Consider the following 20,760-nt stretch of genomic DNA (forward strand, 5'->3'; position numbering starts at 1 on the left):
GATATGAAGTTCTTGACGTGCTAGGAAGAGAGCAAGACACTTCTTGACTTGATTAGGCAATACATAGGACCTGCTCCCTCCTTCCCACTTGGTACCTCTCCAGGGCTGCGAGAGCCAGCTTTTGGCTTGATTGATGCCGGCCAACCTTTATCTGTGGATGACAATGAAAAGGGGTAGGACTTATTCAGGGTTGTTTTTGCTTAGAACTCAGGTCTCTGCAGCCTTGGAGGCCTCTGTATCGGTCCCTCCTGTTCATTCTGCCTTTCTGGGGATTGGCGCTCAGTTGTGGTTCAGAGTGTGCATAGGTTTCAGGTCAGTGTTTCTCAGTCGGAAGGACAGAATCCCCAGGAACCTCACCTTACCAGGCTGAGTTTGGTGAAATAATCAGATCAAGGCTTTGGAAAGGCCAGCACCTGTCTTCTTCCTCGTTAGTATAGTGGTGAGTATCCCCGCCTGTCACGCGGGAGACCGGGGTTCGATTCCCCGACGGGGAGAAGTAAAATAATTTTCTTTCTCCGTTCGACCGTTCTGTTTTAAATCCTACTTATTTAAGAAGTACCCATCCTGAGCCCTGGGTTGGAGATAGAAAGAAAGGGGGGAAAAATACAGAAGGATCCGCGGCGGTCCTTGGTACGGTGGCCGCAGGGGTTAGAGGTTGTTGGGACCAAGTTGCGCTTGGTGCTACTCCATGGAGGAGAAAGCGCGCATGGGTGCAGCCCCCAGATGCTCGCACCTTTCACTGGACCGCGACGAAGTTGCTGGAGAGAGCGGCCCATGTGGCCTGTGTGAGGGTGTGTGCGGAGGTGACCACAGCGGAATAGCGGAGGGGAAGCCGCTCCCTGGGCCTGAATGGGGATTTGAAGAATGCATCATCTTGCCTCCAGCACCAGCATTATCTCTCCTGTGATCAATTGAGAGCGGGTGAGGTGGCCAACTTTGCTGCGTCTGCCTATGCATCAGCCACCCTAGAGACAACTCGTCTTCTCGATAAAAAGAGGTCACAGAGAGTTGGTGACCTTAAACAACTCTTGTGTGTGGCACTGGGGCCAGATTCGAGGAACGTAGGGGGGAGGGAAATGTTTAAAAGAAGACTGCGTTGGCCGGGAATCGAACCCGGGTCAACTGCTTGGAAGGCAGCTATGCTCACCACTATACCACCAACGCCGACGGTGTTTGCTCCTTTCCCAGTGTTACTTAAGACTCAGATACCTCCGTACGGTTGTGGCTTGTGGGAAATAATTACGGATTTGAACTGGGGTGCAGCCAAGGGTCGACAGGAACGAAGCCAAAATAAAAGTAATGTCTGTTGTTTTCGGAGCACGCACGTGTGAGAGGCTCGGCTCCCATCACCGCTAGTGCTCTCCCGTTACCCCACGAGAGACTGTGGTTATACTCAGTCTACAGACGATAAACCTAGGTAAAGGGAGACTAGATAACGGGACTTTCAGTAACTGGCAGGCCGGAATTAAGTCTAAAATCCGTCTAGGGTGCCAGAACTGCAGGAACACCGTAATGGCTTTATGATCCCCAGAAATAAATCTCAAAGACATATAAAATCGCTTCTATATTGCGTGAGCTCAGTGTGTCTCAAAGTTAAAGAATTGGTCTTAAGCCAAATGTGCTTAAGCACAATTTGTCCGGGGAAGGTTTGACTCCAAAATGCGCGCTCATCTATTGCGGCTCGGAGAATCAAACTGAGAAAATCTTAGGGGCGGGGCTTCCGTGTAAACTCCGCCCCTTACTGCTTACAATGTTTCTGTTCTCCAAGGCCGTCAAAACTCCTCACCCTGGGCCTCTTGGCGCAGTGGCAATGCCTCTGGCCGCAGGTCGGGTCTGCAGTGTTCGCATCAAGACGAGTGGAGGTCACAAAAGTCAGATGTTTACAATATCTAATACGTTTTCAGTAACCATTTTCCGGAAAGGGAGGAAAATGGTTTTATTAGATAAGAAAAATATAAACCTCATTGTAAAACTGGTTTTATTAAATAAGTAAAATATAAACCTCCTTGTTCCTGTCACTTTCTTTCCTAAAGTATCTGAATTTTCTCCTAAATATAAATTTTGGAACTTTCATTTTCATCTTAACTGTTTCAAGCAATTACAATAGTAATACCTTTAATCTCATAGATATTTTAGGAATTCTAACACAGAAATTGTTCATGAACAGGCCCCAATTCTTGTTCACAAAATATAGTTGGAGTAATAAATGTTCTATATTGGAAAGAACATAACAATAATGAATAATTTTAAAGTAATAATAATTTATACACATTATGCTAAACCAGGTTTAAAATTTGGCGATTTAACTTCCACTATTATCCATAATCTTACAGTCCAGTATTTTTAATTATCATTGTAATAGAAATATGATTCCATAGTCCTTATAATTTTAATGACCACCTAATATTCTATGAACTCTGTAAATTACAGTCGTTCCCCTTCTCCGCAGTTTTGCTTTCTGAGGAAGGTTATAGATACAGTCAACTGTGGTCTGAAAATATTAAATGGAAAATTACAGAAAAAATTCATGTTTTAAATTGCCCACAGTTCTGAGTAGCTTAATGAAATCTGGAGCCACCCACTTTATCCCCTGGGGATGTGAATCATACTTTGTTCTCCCTTGGTGTCTGAGGGGGATTGGTTCCAGGACCCCCTGGGAAACCAAAATCCTCAGATGCTCAAGGGTATATAAAATGATGTAGTATTTGCATATAACTTATGTACATTCTCCCATATACTTTAGACCCGTGGTCGGCAAACTGCAGCTCGCGAGCCACATCTGGCTCTTTTGCCCCTTGAGTGTGGTTCTTCCACAAAATACCACGGCCTGGGCGAGTCTATTTTGAAGAAGTGGCGTTAGAAGAAGTTTAAGTTTAAAAAATTTGGCTCTCAAAAGAAATTTCAATCGTTGTACTGTTGATATTTGGCTCTGTTGACTAATGAGTTTGCCGACCACTGCTTTAGACCATCTCTATATTACTTATAATACCAAATATAACGGAAATGTTTTGTAAATAGTTGTCATACTGTATTGCTTAGGGAATAATGACAAGAAAAAAAAAGTCTGTACATGTTCAGTACAGAAACAGCCATACAACCATCTTGGGCCTAACTACATAGTACATGTCAGCAACAACATAACTTTTTTAAAAAATATTTTCGGTTTGCAGTTGGTTGAATCATGGAAGTGAAGCCTATGGATATGGAGGGCTGACGGTATATACTATGTTTTTTTTTCTATACATAATTTATACATCTCTTTTTCACTTAAAGGAAGTACTTTTAGCTTCTCTTTGGCATATTTGAATTGATGGCATTGCTACTTTTATGCTTTGGGGTCATTATTAAGTACAATAAGGGTTATTTGAGCACAAGCTCTGTGATACCGCAACAGTCGATCTGATAACCAAGACAGCTATTAAGTGACTAACTGGTGCACAGCATATACAGTTGGCCTTCTATCCAAGGGTTTCACATCACAGATTAAACCAACTGCAGATTGAAAATATTTGGAGGGAAAGAAAGCTATAATTTTGCTGACGTATACTATAGATTAGGCCTACAATGGTTGCATGGTTGTGTCTGTATTGGACATTTACGAATCTTTTTCTTGTCATTATTGCCTACTGTATAGGATTCAGTACTACCTGCGGTTACAGGCATCCTGGTGAACAAGGGCGACTACTGTATTAAACAATCTTCATATCAAACAATCTTCTAAAGGTAGACATTTTGGTTGTCCAATTGTCTGCACTTTCATCCTTATTACTATCTAAAATGTGACCATGAACATCTTTGTACGTTCTTATTTCTTTGCCTCTTCTGAATTAGGTCCATGACATAAAATCCTGAAACCCCAGCTCCAGGGTTAAAGATTCTCCATAGCTGTACTGCTGTCCAAAAAGCTATGTTACTTTTTCGAGCAAAAACAATCTTTCTGTTGTTTTCTTTTAAAATTAATTATTGTTTCTATTATTGCCTTCTTGTTTTCACGATTTTGGTACAAAATTTCTTTTTATGTTTTAATCACCGCTGATGTTCTCTCCATGCGAACTTAAACTAGAACAAAATGGTATTAAACACAAATGCTACAAGACTTCTCAGTAGTCACTGGAAGCCCAGAGCCACGTGCATTTTTGCTGCTTCCAGTAAATTGGAAAAACCAAAAGATCCAGTCCAGCCACTCCATCGACCTTGTCTTTCCCAGTGGGAAATTTCTTCCTTGCCATCTCTTTCCTTAACTCACAGTGCCTTTGTTAATGTAAAAGGCTTGAACTGCTGGAGAGGAATTTGGGTCACCTGCACCAGCAGACACCCACCTGACCAGGCTAGAATCTGTGCCTCACCCTCCTCTCTGCTCAGCTCCCTGGCTCATGCCCCACTTTCTGCCAGAGTGGTCTCTGTGTCATGTGTGCCCAGATGGAGACAGACAATCACCTAACCATTTTTTTTTTACAGTAGATAAAGTGTTTATTCACAGAACACAGTATGACTCAGCAATAAAAAAAATAATTAACTATTCACATAAGCATTCATATTGAATCTCAAAATAAAAGTGGAGCATGAAAGAAAGCAATATTTTAAAACAACAAGAAAGCCCACTGCGTGGGAGAACATATTTGCCAATGATGTCAACGATAAGGGTTTAATGTCCAACATTTACAGGGAACTCATGCAGCTTAACAAAAAGAAGATAAACAACCCAATCAAAAAATGGGCAACTGATCTAAATAGACAGTTTTCGAAAGAAGACAGAAGGAAGGCCAAGAGACATATGAAAACCTGCTCTAAATCACTAATCATCAGAGAGATGCAAATCAAAACAACAATGCGGTACCATCTCACACCTGTCAGAATGGCCATTGTCAACAAGCCAACAAATGACAAGTGCTGGAGAGGATGTGGAGAAAAAGGAACCCTCGTGCACTGCTGGTGGGAATGCAGACTGGTGCAGCCACTGTGGAGAACAGTATGGAGTTTCCTTAAAAAACTAAAAATAGAACTCCCATTTGACCCAGTGATCCCTCTTCTAGGAATATATCCTAAGAAACTGGAAACATCAATCAGAAAGGATATATGCACACCTATGTTCATAGCAGCACAATTCACCATAGCTAAGATTTGGAAACAGCCTAAGTGCCCATCAGCAGATGAGTGGATTAAAAAACTGTGGTACATCTACACAATGGAATACTACGCTGCGGTAAAAAAGAAGGAGCTCTTACCATTTGCAACAATATGGGTGGAGATGGAGAACATTATGCTAAGTGAAATAAGCCAGGCAGAGAAAGATAAATATCACATGATCTCACTCATTTGTGGAATATAATGAACAACATAAACTGATGGGGGGAAAAATAGATCCAGAAACAGAGAAACATCAATCAGAATGTCAAACCTCAGGTAAGAAATTGTGAGGTAACCAGAAACGCAAGCATGCATGAGAACGCCTTTCCAGCCATGCTAGCAATCATCAGATGTAAGGTAATTTTACCCGGGACAAGAGGGTAAGTATTTTGGACTTATGCTCCTGACTCTTCATGGGTAAGACCACTCATGTGGGCTGATCCCCTGACTAATGTAGTTACCAATAATACCAAACACCTTGGTCATCCAGGAGGCCCATGGGTGGGGCAAGAAAGTATAAATACACAGGGGTCTCCACCCACCTTCCCTTTTGTATGACACAAAATCAAAACAATGCCCCTTTGTGTGTAAAATTAAAGAGAGGTTTCTGGCTTGTGTGGACACCAAAGAAAGGGTGTCACTACTATCACTACTTGCCCGTGGTAGAAGTGCAGAAAATGTAACTAAGACCTTGTCTATACAAAAAGAAATAGACAGCCAGTTTGAAAGGGTATTGCCATGGACTAGAACAAAGAATATCCTTACATGATATTATTCTACACTGTCATTAAAATTTTTCCCAGATTTGGATCACCCCCATTACTTATAATAGTTCCTCACGCCCATGGTGGGGGGGGGGATCATCTGTTTGGTGCTTGGAGACAAACGTAACACATCTCTAGATATTTTAGAATTACAACAGCATATTATATAATTACCCCAAACAAACTTACAAACTAATTCTTTGAATGTCTGGCAGCAATTTAAAAAGGACATGAAAGGGTTTAATCCCTTCCACTATGTAGAGGGCCCCCTGGGAAGGCACCTGAGCATTCTAAATTGGCCCCTCTTGCCCTTTTGGCCAAGAGGGACCTGCTTCTCACAATCCAATTGTCCACAGCTGTTGCCTGAGCTTCTGTTCCTGCCAAGGTTGAAACTTCGTGATGGCTGGTACCATGGATCTGTCTCTCACCCAGTGGGGTGAGCTGGGCCTCCTTGGAGAAGAAACCTGGGTTCCACAAGATATGTGATCAGTGCTGGGACCCTGCCAGCAGGCGAGGGGATCCCAAGGCAGGTGCTGGGCGCGGAGGCCATGGGGGCATAGGCGACCAAGGAGACAGAACTAAACCTCACATCACCCTGCTTGGCCCCGGAGGATGGCTGGTTAGCCAGAGACGGGTAAGATTCCTCAGGGAAGGAACAACCTAAGACAGGCACAGTCGCATAGGGGCCATCAGGAGAGAACTTGGGGGTCAACAGAGGTGGGGCACAGACCTTCACCCCCCCAAGTTTGCAGGGGCCTGAACCATCACCCCTGCTGAAGGAGATCTCCTGCCCCCCATGGCTGCTCAGCTTCACATGCCCAGTTCAAATCAGGACCCAGGTAACAGAGACTTGGCCGACAGCAGATGCCCTCTCACTACAACAAGACTTGATGGAGATGTCTTGCACCCATGATCCGGGGAACTGGGGTCTAGGATATCTAAATCCAGCCTAGCACCAGGAATGCTCAGGGCCTACCCAAGAAGGCAAATAGTCCTCTCCACTAATAATTACAGGGTAAAACAAGATGGTTGTTAGAGTATTAAATTTGACAGTAAAATAGTAGTCAAGTTTTCAGACTAATTTAAATTGGCCAATCAAAATAAGCAAATACTCTAGAAAAATCAATTGTACTGGACAAAAAAGCTGTTACTAAAGTGTTAACTAAAATTTTTATTGGTAGTTCATCTCATGGTAAAATTGCATAACATATAAAGAACCTAAAGCAGTCACATTTTAGTGCAAAAAAGTAAAATTTAAAAGCTATCAAGATTACAGCATAAAATTTCCAAAAGCCTCCCAATATTTAAACCAAAAAAAGGAGGGATAGTAGAAGAATATCATGTAAGGAAAAATATCCTGCAAATAAATTACATCTAGAAAATTTTTACTTTAGAAAATTAACTTTCATTTGTAATGCTAACAGCAAGACATCCAGGTAAAACATACATGGTGTCAAAACAAGCCAAAGGAAAATCATTTGGGCAAAAAAATGAAAAAGGATCGCAAGTCAAATTTATAGAAAATATTCCTTTATTAACTTTTGGTCGAGAATATGTTTGTATATTTTCAGAAAACAACTCCGAGACATGTGGATTCCTGCAACAGAGAGGAATTGACAGGAGTGCTCCAGCCATGAAGTCAGAAGAGAAACAGTCCAGAGATGGAAGACGCTGACGATGCCTTGCCATACTAGCAGTCAGCAGATATGCGTCACTGCAGATTGCCCAGGACCAAAACAGAGAGGGTCAGACCTGCAATACCACCATTTGTCCACCATCCAGAACTGAAATATCATTGCTGTTATGAACACATAAACAACTGTTGGACATAGAAACCGGGACTCAAAAGAACTGTTGGCCCAGAAAGAAACTCACTATAGACTGATGCATTTGCCTCTCAGCATAACTATTATTGCTTGTCTCATTTTCGGTTCCTATAAGTGTATTCCTAGTATCACATGAGCTCACTCATCTAGGGGAAAAGATGAACAACATAGACTGAAGAACAAGAACAGCATTGATCAGACTGTCAGACCTCAGAGGGAAGGTAGGGGAGGGTGGGGACAAGGGAGATAGATCAACCAAAGGACTTGTGTGCTTGCATATGAGCCTAACCAGTGATCACGGACAACAGGGGGAGGGGGGCATGCGTGTGTGTGTGGGGGGGGTGGGAAGGGAACGGGGGGAGGGGGTTGATGACAAATATGTGATATTAATCAATAAAGTAATTTTTAAAAAAGCAATATTTGTTGAAGAGTATATCCCTTGTAGTACTTACGAAATTATGAAAAATATGAACTAATCTTGTAAAGGAAGGAATATCAATGACTGCATTTAGGGCTGAGGAGGCAGAAAGAGAAATAAAAGGGCAGGAGGTAAATACAGGGTGTAGCAAAAGTAGGTTTAGAACTGTTGGTAGGGAAATTACTTCACCTAGCCATTTTTGAAGAAGTTGTGTGCTAGAATTGAGAACTGTTTTTTAGCCAGGCGACAGCCCAGGATTTCGGCAACCTAAAGATAGGAAGGCGTGTGAGGCATGCAGTTGGCAGGCAGTCCTGCACCCTCTTGCTGCCCACCCAAACTAGAGCACCTTGCCTGAATCAATCTATATATATATATATAAAAGGCTAATATGCTAATTGTCTGACCATCTGACTGGTCGCTATGATGTGCACTGACCAACAGGGGACAGATACTCAATGCAGGAGCTCCCGTGACACGCACTGGCCATTTACAGAGAAACGGTGCCCAGAAAGCAACACTCAGCTTTCCCCAAGTGGGACACAGGCCCCGCCACCACCCCGGAGTGACACCCCACTAAATTGTAGCCGGTGCTGCTGAGAACCCATGGCACAAAATGCAGCCCACAGCCCAGCCCAGCCCGGAAATGGTGGCTGTGGGTGCTAGGTAATGTCACATAGCAACACCCAGCTTTCTCTCCCTAGCAACTAGCCTCCTTGGAATTTCTTCAGCCCAGGAACAGGACTTGCTTTATAGCCAGGTGGAAACAATTTACACTTTAACCAAATGTCTGTGAAGCATTTTCCCATGCCTCATCTCATTTGATCCTCAAAGAAGTCCTGGAGTAGGTAGATAGGAGACTCTTTTCATTAGCTGGAAAATGGAGATTTAGAAAGCTTAGAAACTTACCCAGCTGGAAAGAAGCAAAAAATGGTGGACCTTGAAAATGACTTCAGGTTTTGTCACTGTGCAGAATATAGTCAAACACTGCTACAGTTAAATATTTTACCCTCTGTTCTCCCTACATGATCTACAATAATAATTTGCTTCATGTTGATATTTACTGCTGTGTTGCTGACAATTACCTGAAAGAGAAGTTGGGGTGCTTCACTGGGCTGGAAAAAGTTTAGTTAAATCAGAAAGCAGGTCTAATTAAGCAAGTTTATTCCATATATATATATATATATATATGGCTAAGTTACTTGTGCATGCACAATACATATAAAGCTTTCACTGGCACCAATTACACACGTGTGTTTCCATCTGTCATTGTGGATTGTGAATTTGGTTGACATTTCTATTATAGAGAAAGGGCAAATAGCGATATTAAAATATTTCTTCTAATTAATTTCAATGTGCACAAATTCATGCACCAGGCCACTAGTTATTTTATAAGGAGATACAAAACAGTAAGTTTCTAACTCTGTCTTTCCTTCTACATTTATTGGTTGACATTAACTCACAAAGAAGATCCTTTTCTCATCCACTGAGGCCAGCTGATTTATTAATAACTAGAGGCCTAGTGCACGGATCCATGCATTGGTGGGGTCCCTCAGCCTGGTCTGTGGGGATCGGGCCAAAACTGGCTCTGTGACATCCCCCAAGGAGTCCTGGTTTGCGAGAGGACAGTTCTCGGTTGATGCACCCCAGAATCAGGCCCCCTCCTCTCTGATTCCAGGTGCATTACCTGAGAACTGCAGCTGCCAAATCACTGCAGCTTGGCAGCTCCTGCGTTGAGCATCTGCCCTCTGGTGGTCATTGTGCATCATAGCTACCAGCCTGTCGGCCGGTCACTTAGGCTTTTATATATATAGATAGTAAATCATAATAAATCATAATAATAATAAACACTGAGAGCTTACTGTGGTAGGCCCTGTGCTGAGTGCTTTAATGACCTTACTTCATGAAATGTTGACAGCAACCCTGCAAGGTACTATAACTGTGCCCATGTTAGAGCTGACATGCAAAAGAATTGAGCATTTTGCCAAGCAATGCAGATTGTAAATGGCAAGGCCAGAGGCACCCAAGCCCATAGTCTTTCTGCTACATCCTGCTGCATGATGTCCGCTAACAGCTCACCTGATGAGTGACTACGGAAGGTCAGGGGCCCTGGGAGAGAAGCGTGAGAACCACACTTTACAGTGTGGTTTATAGTCTAGGACAGCGGTCGGCAAACTCATTAGTCAACAGAGCCAAATATCAACAGGACAACGACTGAAATTTCTTTTGAGAGCTGAAAACCGACTTCTGCGCATGGGCCACAAAGGTTCAATCGCACTGTACGTGCGCTCCCGCACGTGGTATTTTGTGGAAGAGCCACACTCAAGGGGCCAAAGAGCTGCATGTGGCTCGTGAGCCGCAGTTTGCCGACCACTGGTCTAGGAGCGCTCTGGACGTTATTAGTGATGGACCAAATCCAGCCCACAGACTTGTTTGGTGTCTTATTTGGCAACATTTACAATTCAGTAAAGTTCACGTGTAAATCTAGATTTCCAGCTTCTCGTTGGAAACGGAAAGTTCTGTCCACACTTAGGCTACACTTCCATATAGTGACAACCAACCAGGGCCACGTGTTCCCTTCACCATTCAGGTTGTGCTTGGCCGCACTCCCCGCCACTCCCTGTTGCTTTCCCAACACTAACAACCTATTGTGAGGCATTGTGCCTGGGAAGAATACGCTTGGTAAATCCAATACAGTAGCTCTGTCCCCTGTCTTTAAATTACTGCCTGCACATTATATCAGAAGATGTTGGGCCTTTTTTTTTTTTTTTAAGCGAGGGAGGGAGGGAAGGAGGATGTGGGGGAGGAAGCGAGGGAGGAAGGGAAGGAGGAGTGCGATGTTGGGCCTTTTGATGGGCCAGCATCAAGTCTGGATTGGCGTTATTCATAAAAACGAAACAAAAATTATTTTATCAGCGAGGCAACTATCAGCTGCCTGTTCCAGTTAGTGAACAAAATCTGTTATTTACCCCAAAGCTCTTCAAATGACCTGTGGGGAAGAACTAGTCTTGATTATTTTCAATCTATTAAGATGATACTTTATAAAATACAATAAAAAGGAATTATTTGAAAAATGCTAAGTTACAAGTTCACTTTTACGTAATAATTAACATATATAAAAGTACTCTGACAAATGCCATTTGAGTTTTTAATTTATTGACTTGAGAGAGAGAGAGAGAGAGAGAGAGAGAGAGAGAGAGAAACATCAATTTGTTGTTCCACTTATTTATGCATTCATTGGTTGATTCTTGTACCAGGTATGTGCCCTGACCCAGGATCAAACCCACAACCTTGGTGTATTGGGACTTTCTAAACAACTGAGCTACCTGGCCAGGACTGCTTTTAAATACTTCCTCTCAAATTCTATACTCATCTATTCACTAGGTCCTAACGAATAAAATACACTGCAAAGTGATAGCATTTTTATAAAGCTTTTCATTAGGAGCCTCTCTATGCCAAGTATGTTGATAAAGGCGTTACAATTGAAATGGGCTCCCTGATCTTGGGATGTGGGGTTGGGCTCACCCTCTACGAAAACCTCCAGAAGGATAATGATTTTTCACACATGGCAGCAGGGTGGCCATGATCCTCAAATCTCTACAGATACCTCATCATGCACAGATCTTTGACATTTTAAATTAATCATACGCTCCCCAGAACGAAACTGTAAATAACTGTCACACACCTATTTTTACCACCACGCCCCTCTTCTGTTGTGGTCAGAAGAGATAAATATTCACGTTACCAGCCTCCTTTTCAGAAGTCATGTGACACAGCTCTGGCCAAGGAGAAATCTATTGGGTACTTCTAGAAAGGCCTCAACTTTTCCTGATAAAAGAGATAGAGATAGTTAGCAGCCATCTTGCAACCATAAAGGAGATGTTGAGAGGACGATCCAGATCTCTAACATTGTTTGGTTCCTGAACCAACTACCTACATTTTTATTTCTTGTTATGAAAGAGAACATAGAGCCCTATTATTTATGTCATTGTTAATTTAGTTTTCTGTCACTTGCAGCCAAAAACATTGTGAACTGATCAAGAAACCCATAAGGATTTATTTGGTTGAATCATATGAAACTGGTATTTTTATAGGTCAAAATGATTAACTAGCGGCAGTTTTGCATCATTCAACCTGTAGGTGTGTGTCTGTTAGTATGCTTTTGAAAGCAAATAACACACATTTTAATTCAGTGCATTAGGGAAGGAGACCTTGACTTGCGTAAGGAAAGTGGAGAAATAGGCATCCAGAGACTCAGCAATATCATCAAGGCCTTCGTTCTTTCCCAGGTCTCTCTTCTGCCTTCTGCAACCTCAGCTTCCATGCAGGCCACGTGGTTTCTTGTCCACATCTAGCAGGAGAAAAGGAGTTTCTGCTCAGCATTCTGGAAAATTCTAAAATTTCCACTAAATGGCTCCCATAGGTCACATGCTTATGCCTGAATCAGTGACCATGATCCTGGATGATCTCGGATGAAAAGGTCTTGACTAGTATAAATGAAACAGAGTCCACTCCTGAACCTGGGATAGGGTCAACATCTTTCTCCCAGAACTCTAAGCACTTTCAAGAAGTGGGAATCCCTCAGAGAATGGGGGCTGGTCAGATAAGCACAATGTCCACTCCAACAGGTCATCATCAATTTAGGGATTTGGAGTTGGCAGCACAGAAACAGACAACAGGATGGGAGGCAGGCAAAATCAGGGTGTTATTATTTGAAAAAGAGGAAGGGTGCTGGACAGGCAGCACTACTTACAAATATCCACTAGTTATTTCATAGGCGGACCCAAAATGAATGTATTTAACCCATGTGAGGTCGTAAAGAGCAGAGAAAAAAGGGAGTGTGACAGGAAGGCGAGAAGTGAGAGTGGGTCCAAACAATGTGGCCTTCATCAGGTCTGCTGGTGGGAAATTCTTATTAGGAATGTGAGCGAAGACTTTAAGGAACAAAATAGTAATGACACAAGAATAAACACACAAGCAAGCGATATAATAATAGAGTCCAGAAGTAGATCCAAGCGTCTATGATGACTTCATATATCAAGGGTAGCATTTACTTAATTATTTTAATTAGTTATGGATTCATTCATTCCAAGGGTAGCATTTAAATTCCACTGGGAACAGTGTAGTTTATTTAACAAGTGGTGCTGCATAACTGGCTCTCCATCTGGCAGAAAACAAAGTTACACTCTAGTTCATACACACACAAGGCTACGTTCCAGCAATATTAGAGGTTTAAATTAAGAAGAAGAAAAAAGGACATGAGAATATTTGGTTGGGGAATGAGGGAAACCTATCTAACCCGGAACCCGAGCGCGCAGCAGCTCTCGTTCCGCTGCTTCCATTGGTCCCTCGTGAGTAACGTCCCTGGACATCCAGCCAATGAGAATTGAGCACGGGCGGCGCACTCGGCCAATAGGGCCAAAGCGGGAGATTTGAAAGGGCCTCGGCAGGGGCGCGGCTGGGGCCATTCAGTCGTTTGCCAGCGGCCAGGAGGTTGGCTGTGCCACGGGCCTCAGGTGAGCTGACCTCCTTTTGCGCCGGGAGAGGGCTGGGGAGCAGGAGGATCTGGGTCCGTTGGGCGGGCCCGCGCGCATCCGACCGGCTACTGTGCGCCCCAGGGCAGAGAGAGGGTCCTGGAAAGGGGTGGGGCGTGTAGCAGGGCCGGGCCGATGGGGCCTGCGTCCGGGTGCGCCCTGAGCAGTCAGCGTGTGGACCTGCTCCCTTTCTCCAGCCCCAGGCAATCGCTTCCGGCCAGATCAGTCCGACCCCGCCCTTTCTCGCTCCCTCTTTTTTCTGCTTCTCACGGCTCTGTTTCCCTTTGCTCAGCTCTCCTCCCCCTTTCCCTCTAAGGATGTCTCAGAAGGAGAACGCCTGCCCGTGGCCCTACGGCCGGCAAACGGTAAGGGCTTTTCCTACTTACCCTCCCCCAACCCGCATGGTGAGTTCCTGCTTGGAGATTTGCGATCCTGCAGAAGGCGATCTCCTAAGCACTTTCTTTGCCATTTTGCTCCAAGAGTTTGCTGGTGGCACTTGGTCTGGTTATTTGCAGCCACGTCCCGTCAAGTGTTGCCAGCTTTGAATCTGAGGACCTCTGGGCTTAATCTACTTGTTATACACAAATGGTAACTGAGACTGAGCAGCCAGGGTCGGCCCTTTAGGCCAGGATTACCAACCCTTGTCCTGAAAGAAACAGGCTCAATAGTTTGGAATTTATTTTTAAAGACTGGTGTGAGATAAGGATCTAAATAGATTTATTTTCCAGTTGTTCCAACACCTTTCATTGAAGAGTCTACCTTCTGATTTGAAATGCCACCTTTATTATAATATTCAGTTCCCACATCTGTGTGAGTCTGTTTTTTGACTCTATTTTGTTCAACTTGCTTATTTGTAAATTCTATACTCTTATCACTGGGAACAGGTTTTTAGGGCCACTGAGACTTTCTCCCTCCCTCGTGGAGTACTGAGTGAGTCTGTCAAGAGTAGAGGCTGGATGAGAAACCATTGTCACTTCTACAATGGTCACTCCCAAAAGGAAGTTGTGTATATTACCCACAATTTGAAAGTGAGAAGTGGTCCAAGGTCATCAGAGTATTCCCTCAGTGTCCCTAAAGTCTGTTGTTGCAAAGGGGTGAAAACTGGTATTTGCTGAATATTCAAGGCATCCAGGACCTTATCCAAGCCTTAATAGACTGAGACTTTTTAATAAATGATACAGTGTATATATTTTTGTGTCTTTAAAATTCATGTTATTACATATATCAGAAGTTTATTCTTTTCCATAGTAGTTTATTCTTCTCCAGTGTAGTGGTGTGTTAATGTGAATATACCATAGTTTATTTACACATTGGGAGACATTTGGGTCGCTTCCAGGTGTTGACTATTATGAATTAAGCTGTTGTGACATTTTTTGTGCATCTCATTATTGATTTAGAGAGAAAGATCTATGTGAGAAATGTCTCTTGGTTGCCTCCCACACATGCCCTGACCAGGGATCAAACCCACAACTTGGGTATGTGCCCTGACCAGGAATCGAACCTGTCACCTTTTGGTGTACAGGATGACGCTCCAACCAGCTGAGCCACACTGGCCAGGGTTACACTGAGATTTTTAGGGGACTGAGAATGTCTCTGTGCGAAAACTCCTTGAATTCTGGATGTTCATCGTCCTAGCCTTCTACTGCCCCCACGGCCCCGTGGGGTGGAGAGCTGGGTGGATCGGTCAAGTTATGCGAGTTATGAATAGGACCATAGAGGCTGGACAACTTCATGCTTGAGAATGTGGTGTGGGCCAGGCCAAAGAGGTGAAATGTTAGGTATTGGGCTAAGTCCTTCGCTCCTTATCTTAAGCTGACTTGGCTTGTTTATTAATAACCCATTCATATGGGGTTCTGAGCAGATTATCGGAGCTGAATAGCAATATTGTGGTCTCATTGTTCCTCTTTGAACTGGGGTTGGGTGGGTGGGGGGTAGCTCCATAGCAAGTACTGACATGCTGCTTGCAGCACATTCCAAATTGGTCACTGGGACAAAGGCATCCTCAGAGCTCCCTGTGCTCCTCCTCAGGCTCAGTCTGGCCTGAACACCCTGCCACAGAGAGTCCTCCAGAGGGACCCTACCACCCCGTCTTCGCTGGTCCTCATGAGCCGCTCCAATGCCCAGCCCACAGGTAACCGGGACTAGGGGAGGAGGATTGCCTGAGGGGACTGGAGTCTGGGAGGGTACAGGGATGGAAATGTTCAAGGACAGCCTCCATTTACCTGTTCTTTTCTTAGCTGCCCCTGGCCAGAACAGCAATGGGACACCCAACTTAATGTAAGTGCCCAAGCCGTGGGGTGGCAAGCGTGAGGGTGGGACAGGGAACAGGTGGGAAATGAAGGGGGTGGGAGCTAAGGGCAGGAGGAACAGGGAGGCAGCAGGAAGGCCTGATCTATCGTCAAGTCCCTTGGAAGAGAAGCGGGCTGAGGAGCAGAGAGAAGGCAGACACCTCAGGTGGCCCACAAACCCTTGCTCAGGTGCCCTCCCCCCACTCTCTACTCAGGCGGTCCTTCACAATCGATGACTTTGAGATTGGGCGTCCTCTGGGCAAAGGCAAGTTTGGAAATGTGTACTTGGCTCGGGAGAAGAAAAGCCGTTTCATCGTGGCGCTCAAGGTCCTCTTCAAGTCTCAGATAGAGAAGGAGGGTGTGGAGCACCAGCTTCGCAGGGAGATCGAAATCCAGGCCCATCTACAGTATGGTCACTGCCCTCTGAGCCAGAGCCCCTCTGCTCCCTCCCCCAGCTCCTCTCTCAGCCCCGCCTCATCCAGACTGTTTTCCCTGCTGCTGTGGTCACTGAGCCCCACTGAGCTCTCAATTGCAGCCAGAGCCTTGAATCCAGAGACCTGTCTCCAGTTCTCCCTTACCACCTCCAGCCCTGGTGTCCCCAGCCTGCTCCAACTTTGACCTATACGGGACCTGTCATCTTTCCCATTTCCTTATGCCCGGATGTGGCCTGAGGCCTCTATGTCTCTTCTCCCAGGCATCCCAACATCTTGCGTCTCTACAACTATTTCTATGACCGTCGAAGGATCTACTTGATTCTGGAGTATGCCCCCCGCGGGGAGCTCTACAAGGAGCTGCAGAAGAGCCGCACTTTTGACCAGCAGCGAACAGCCACGGTTGGGAAGGGGTGGGCACCTGGGACGCCCACAGTGGGCCTGAGGCTCGGGGGATGCTGCTGGCAGCTGGAGGTCCGCCCTTGTCTGACCGCCTGTCGTTGGCCTTCCCAGATCATGGAGGAGCTGGCAGATGCTCTGATGTACTGCCACAAGAAGAAGGTGATTCACAGAGACATAAAGCCAGAGAATCTGCTCTTGGGGCTCCAGGGAGAGCTGAAGATTGCGGACTTTGGTTGGTCCGTACATGCCCCCTCCCTGAGGTATGGTGTGCCAGGAGGCCAGCCCTGGGTGAGGCTGGGATGTTCAGATCTTGCTACCTAGAAACATTTGGGTTTGCCCTCGTGTAAATATATAGACAGACATAGCAATGTCTTTACAAAAATAGGAGACTCGGTGTTGTTGCCCAGATTTCTTATTCAGTCTATTGGGACCCTCTTGCCATATTGAGAATACTCCCACATCATTTTTAATGGCTTCCTACTATTGCACAGTAGAGCTATAATGTGATTTATTTAAGCAGGACATGCTTGATGGACATGAAAGTTGTCTCCAGTTTTTCCTTTAATTCTAAGGGGAGCGTTGCCCTCTCATCTGATTATTTTAAGACACATCCCTCAGTTTGGAAATGCTGGGGCAGTGTATAAACCCACCTCTGGGGCACTGGTTTATAGCTTCACCCCACTGCTACCCCACCAGCCCTGTCGGACCAGGGTTTGTTGCATCCCTGTGCGTCCTGGGGTCTTGGCTCACCTTTGTCAGGCAACTAGGAAAGGAGAGGCCATTTGTCTCTGGGATCCCTGCCCACTGCCCCACCCCACCCAGGAGGAAGACAATGTGTGGCACCCTGGACTACCTGCCTCCAGAGATGATTGAGGGGCGCACGCACAATGAGAAGGTGGATCTGTGGTGCATCGGAGTACTCTGCTACGAGCTGCTGGTGGGAAACCCCCCCTTTGAGAGTGCTTCACACAATGAAACTTATCGGCGCATCGTCAAGGTGCGAGGGCTGACCCAGGTGTCTGGCTGGGGCTTTGTGCTGGCTGCAGGGCTCAGGGGCCGGGAGTGTGAAGAACATAGCTGTGGGGCCTAGCTCTCCCAATAGAATGAGCGGTCAAGGAATAAGCAGCCAGGATGCAACTGATGGGTCCTTTCTTCTCTCTACCTCTGCAGGTAGACCTGAAGTTCCCCCCTTCTGTGCCCGTGGGAGCCCAGGACCTCATCTCCAAGCTGCTCAGACATAACCCCTCAGAACGTCTGCCTCTGGCCCAGGTCTCAGCCCACCCTTGGGTCCGGGCCCACTCTCGGAGGGTATTGCCACCCTCGGCCCTTCAGTCCGTCCCCTGAATCATCCGTCATTTTACTCAGCCTCGTCTGTATGTCTGTATATGTGTAGCTGGAAGGAGGGGTCTCTGGCTGTTCCCTTATCTGTCTCCTACCTCCTTTTTATTTAATAAAGGCTGTAGCTTTTTGTAATGATGAGTGCAGGTGTTAGAGGTGGAGACTTTGCTGGGGATGAAGCTGTCCCCTATGGGAAGAGTTGCCCAGGGATGCCCAGGATGGGCACTGGATTCCTGCACCCTGCCCTCAGCTCTGACACCAACCTGGTCAGCTCCCAGCCACCTTGTCCCCACTGCCTTTTCTTTCCTCTGCTCTAACTCCCAGGGTCTCGGGGTGCTGGGACCTCGGCTGTACTCTGCTAAGCCTGACGTCTGCCCACCTCTTACTTCTCACTCTCAATTGTCTGACCTCTAGTCTTTCTCCTGGTTCAGCCCCTGCCAACCTGAGAGCCACTGAACAGAGCTGCTGCCCAGCAGTGGTGTTTTCTGTTTGTTTTACGGCTCTGGTCAGGCTCTAGCACAGAGTGAGTAGAAGCAGCACTGATGGTGTCTCATTCCTGACTAAGGTTTCACTGTTCAGGATGATGTTTACGGTAGGTTTACCCTCATTTTGCAGTTAAGGCAACTGAGACACTTGATCTGTACAAAGTCACACAACTAATAAGTGGGGTAGCCCAATTTTAAAACTCCGCATTTAATGGAGTAATGGTGTAATGCTGCCTTTTCACAGCAAACACATTTATTATGTATATATAATATATATTGATATGTATATGTATACATGGGTATACATATACATATATATATTTCACAGAAGGGGAGCAAGAATTCGTTTCTGCTGTTACTAAGTATAGCTTAAAAACCTTTATCAGGTTAAGGTAGAACTAGTCTCTTTCTGCTTTGCAAAGGGTTTGGTTTTTTTTGTATCAGGTGTTGACTTTCATCAAATGTTTTTTCTGTATTGATTATTTGCTCTTGCAATCAATGTGGTGAAATACATCAATAAATGTTCTAATCTTTACTTTATCTCAGTTTTTCGTGCTGTATTCTATTCCCAGAGCTAGAGTACCAAAATGCCACCAACTTAGTGATCTAAAACAACAGGAATTTACCTTGGCAGCTCTGAGGTCCAAGATCAAGGCGCCCATAGTACCATCCTCCCTTTGAAGGCTCCAGCGGAAAATCCTTGCCTCTTCCAGCTTCAGGTGGTTCCAGGCATTTCTTTCTTCCAATTTTTTTATTAAGGTATTATATGTGTACATATCTTACCATTGCCACCCCCCACCGCACTCACATATATGCCCTCACCCCCCAGAATTTTGCATCCATTGGTTATGCTTATATGCATGCATACAAGTCCTTCGGTTGATCTCTTATCTCCCCCACCTCTCCCTAACCTTCCCCCTGTAATTTGACAGTCTGTTTGATGCTGGTTCCAGGCATTTCTTTCTTTTTAATCCTCACCAGAGGAAATTTTTTATCCCATTGACTTTTTCTTTTCTTTTCTTTTTTTTAAAATATGTTTTATTGATCAGCTGCCTCCTGCACACTCCCTACTGGGTTTGTGCCCGCAACCAAGGTACATGCCCTTGACCGGAATCGAACCTGGGACCCTTGAGCCCGCAGGCGGTTGCTCTATCCACTGAGCCAAATCAGTTAGGGCTGATTTTTGATTTTCAGAGAGAAGGAAAGATAGAGAAAAATATCCAAGTGAGATTGGTTGCCTCCTGCACGTGCCCCGAGGGCTCTGGTGGGGGAGGAGCCTACAACTGAGGTAGCTAACGTGATCTGAATCAAACCTGGAACCCTTGGGTCCGCAGACCAATGCTCTATCCACTGAGCAAAACCAGCTAGGGACTCCAGGCATTTCTTGGCTGTGGTTACATAACTCCAATCTCTGCTCCCATCTTCACACGGCCTTCCCCTCCTCTGTCTCTGTCTCTCTCCTGTGTCATAAGCACACTTCTCATTTGATCTGCAGCCCACCCAGATAACTCAGGATGATCTCAAGGTCCTTAATTACATCTGCAAAGGCACTTTTCAAAAAAACTGCACATTCATAGGTTCATTAGGATATAGACATATCTTCTTGGGGGCCACCATGCAATCTGCTACACATGTTCATAGAGAAACAACTGGATGATGTTATAAGGCTCTTTTTTTTTTTTTTTTAAAGCAGCCTGTTCACCCTAACCGGTTTGGCTCAGTGGATAGAGCGTCGGCCTGCGGACTCAAGGGTCCCAGGTTCTATTCCGGTCAAGGGCATGTACCTTGGTTGTGGGCACATCCCCAGTACGGAGTGTGCAGGAGGCAGCTGATTGATGTTTCTCTCTCATCGATGTTTCTAGCTCTGTCCCTCTCCCTTCCTCTCTGTAAAAAAATCAAAATATGTTTAAAAATAAAGCAGCCTGCTCATTTCTCCTTTCCCTGAGATAGCCAATTCCAACTCTTTTTGCTATTTTTTGTTTTATTTTGCTCTTAGTATTTACTATCTATTTCCAAACCACAGGCTTCTGTTGCTATTCCATAAATCTTCAGTTTTTGGTATTTATTACCTATTATTTACCAGCTATAAAATTTAAGGATTGAACTCTTTTACCCCTCTGCCACTATGTATATGTTCACAGGTTCTGTCC

At 45.0% G+C, this 20,760-nt stretch overlaps 1 protein-coding gene and 2 non-coding genes across 5 annotated transcripts; 2 read left to right on the top strand and 1 right to left on the bottom strand.

Annotated features, from left to right (window-relative positions):
• The first annotated feature begins 422 nt into the window (after window positions 1-422).
• On the top strand, window positions 423-494 carry TRNAD-GUC (transfer RNA aspartic acid (anticodon GUC)). The gene has a single exon. It is a non-coding gene; the product is annotated as a tRNA-Asp (tRNA).
• Window positions 495-1,092: 598 nt separating this feature from the next.
• Window positions 1,093-1,164, bottom strand: TRNAG-UCC (transfer RNA glycine (anticodon UCC)). The gene has a single exon. It is a non-coding gene; the product is annotated as a tRNA-Gly (tRNA).
• A 12,404-nt stretch (window positions 1,165-13,568) lies between these two features.
• AURKB (aurora kinase B) lies at window positions 13,569-18,854 on the top strand. Of its 3 annotated transcripts, none has more exons than XM_028128318.2 (9): window positions 13,569-13,648; window positions 13,959-14,031; window positions 15,695-15,797; window positions 15,904-15,943; window positions 16,170-16,361; window positions 16,649-16,787; window positions 16,899-17,047; window positions 17,610-17,784; window positions 17,958-18,854. In XM_028128318.2, exons 2-9 carry the CDS (start codon window positions 13,984-13,986, stop codon window positions 18,129-18,131), a joined length of 1,020 nt encoding a protein of 339 aa, XP_027984119.1. In that variant the 5' UTR covers window positions 13,569-13,648; window positions 13,959-13,983; the 3' UTR covers window positions 18,132-18,854. The 3 variants fall into 3 exon arrangements, with proteins under 3 accessions (XP_027984119.1, XP_008151699.1, XP_027984120.1); XM_008153477.3 differs by having other exon boundaries at window positions 13,596-13,648; window positions 13,983-14,031; XM_028128319.2 differs by lacking the exons at window positions 13,569-13,648; window positions 13,959-14,031; window positions 15,695-15,797; window positions 15,904-15,943; window positions 16,170-16,361 and having other exon boundaries at window positions 16,717-16,796; window positions 16,898-17,047.
• The last annotated feature ends 1,906 nt before the right edge of the window (window positions 18,855-20,760 follow it).

Source organism: Eptesicus fuscus, chromosome 20, assembly GCF_027574615.1.
Source record: "Eptesicus fuscus isolate TK198812 chromosome 20, DD_ASM_mEF_20220401, whole genome shotgun sequence".
Taxonomy (NCBI): Eukaryota; Metazoa; Chordata; class Mammalia; order Chiroptera; family Vespertilionidae; genus Eptesicus; species Eptesicus fuscus.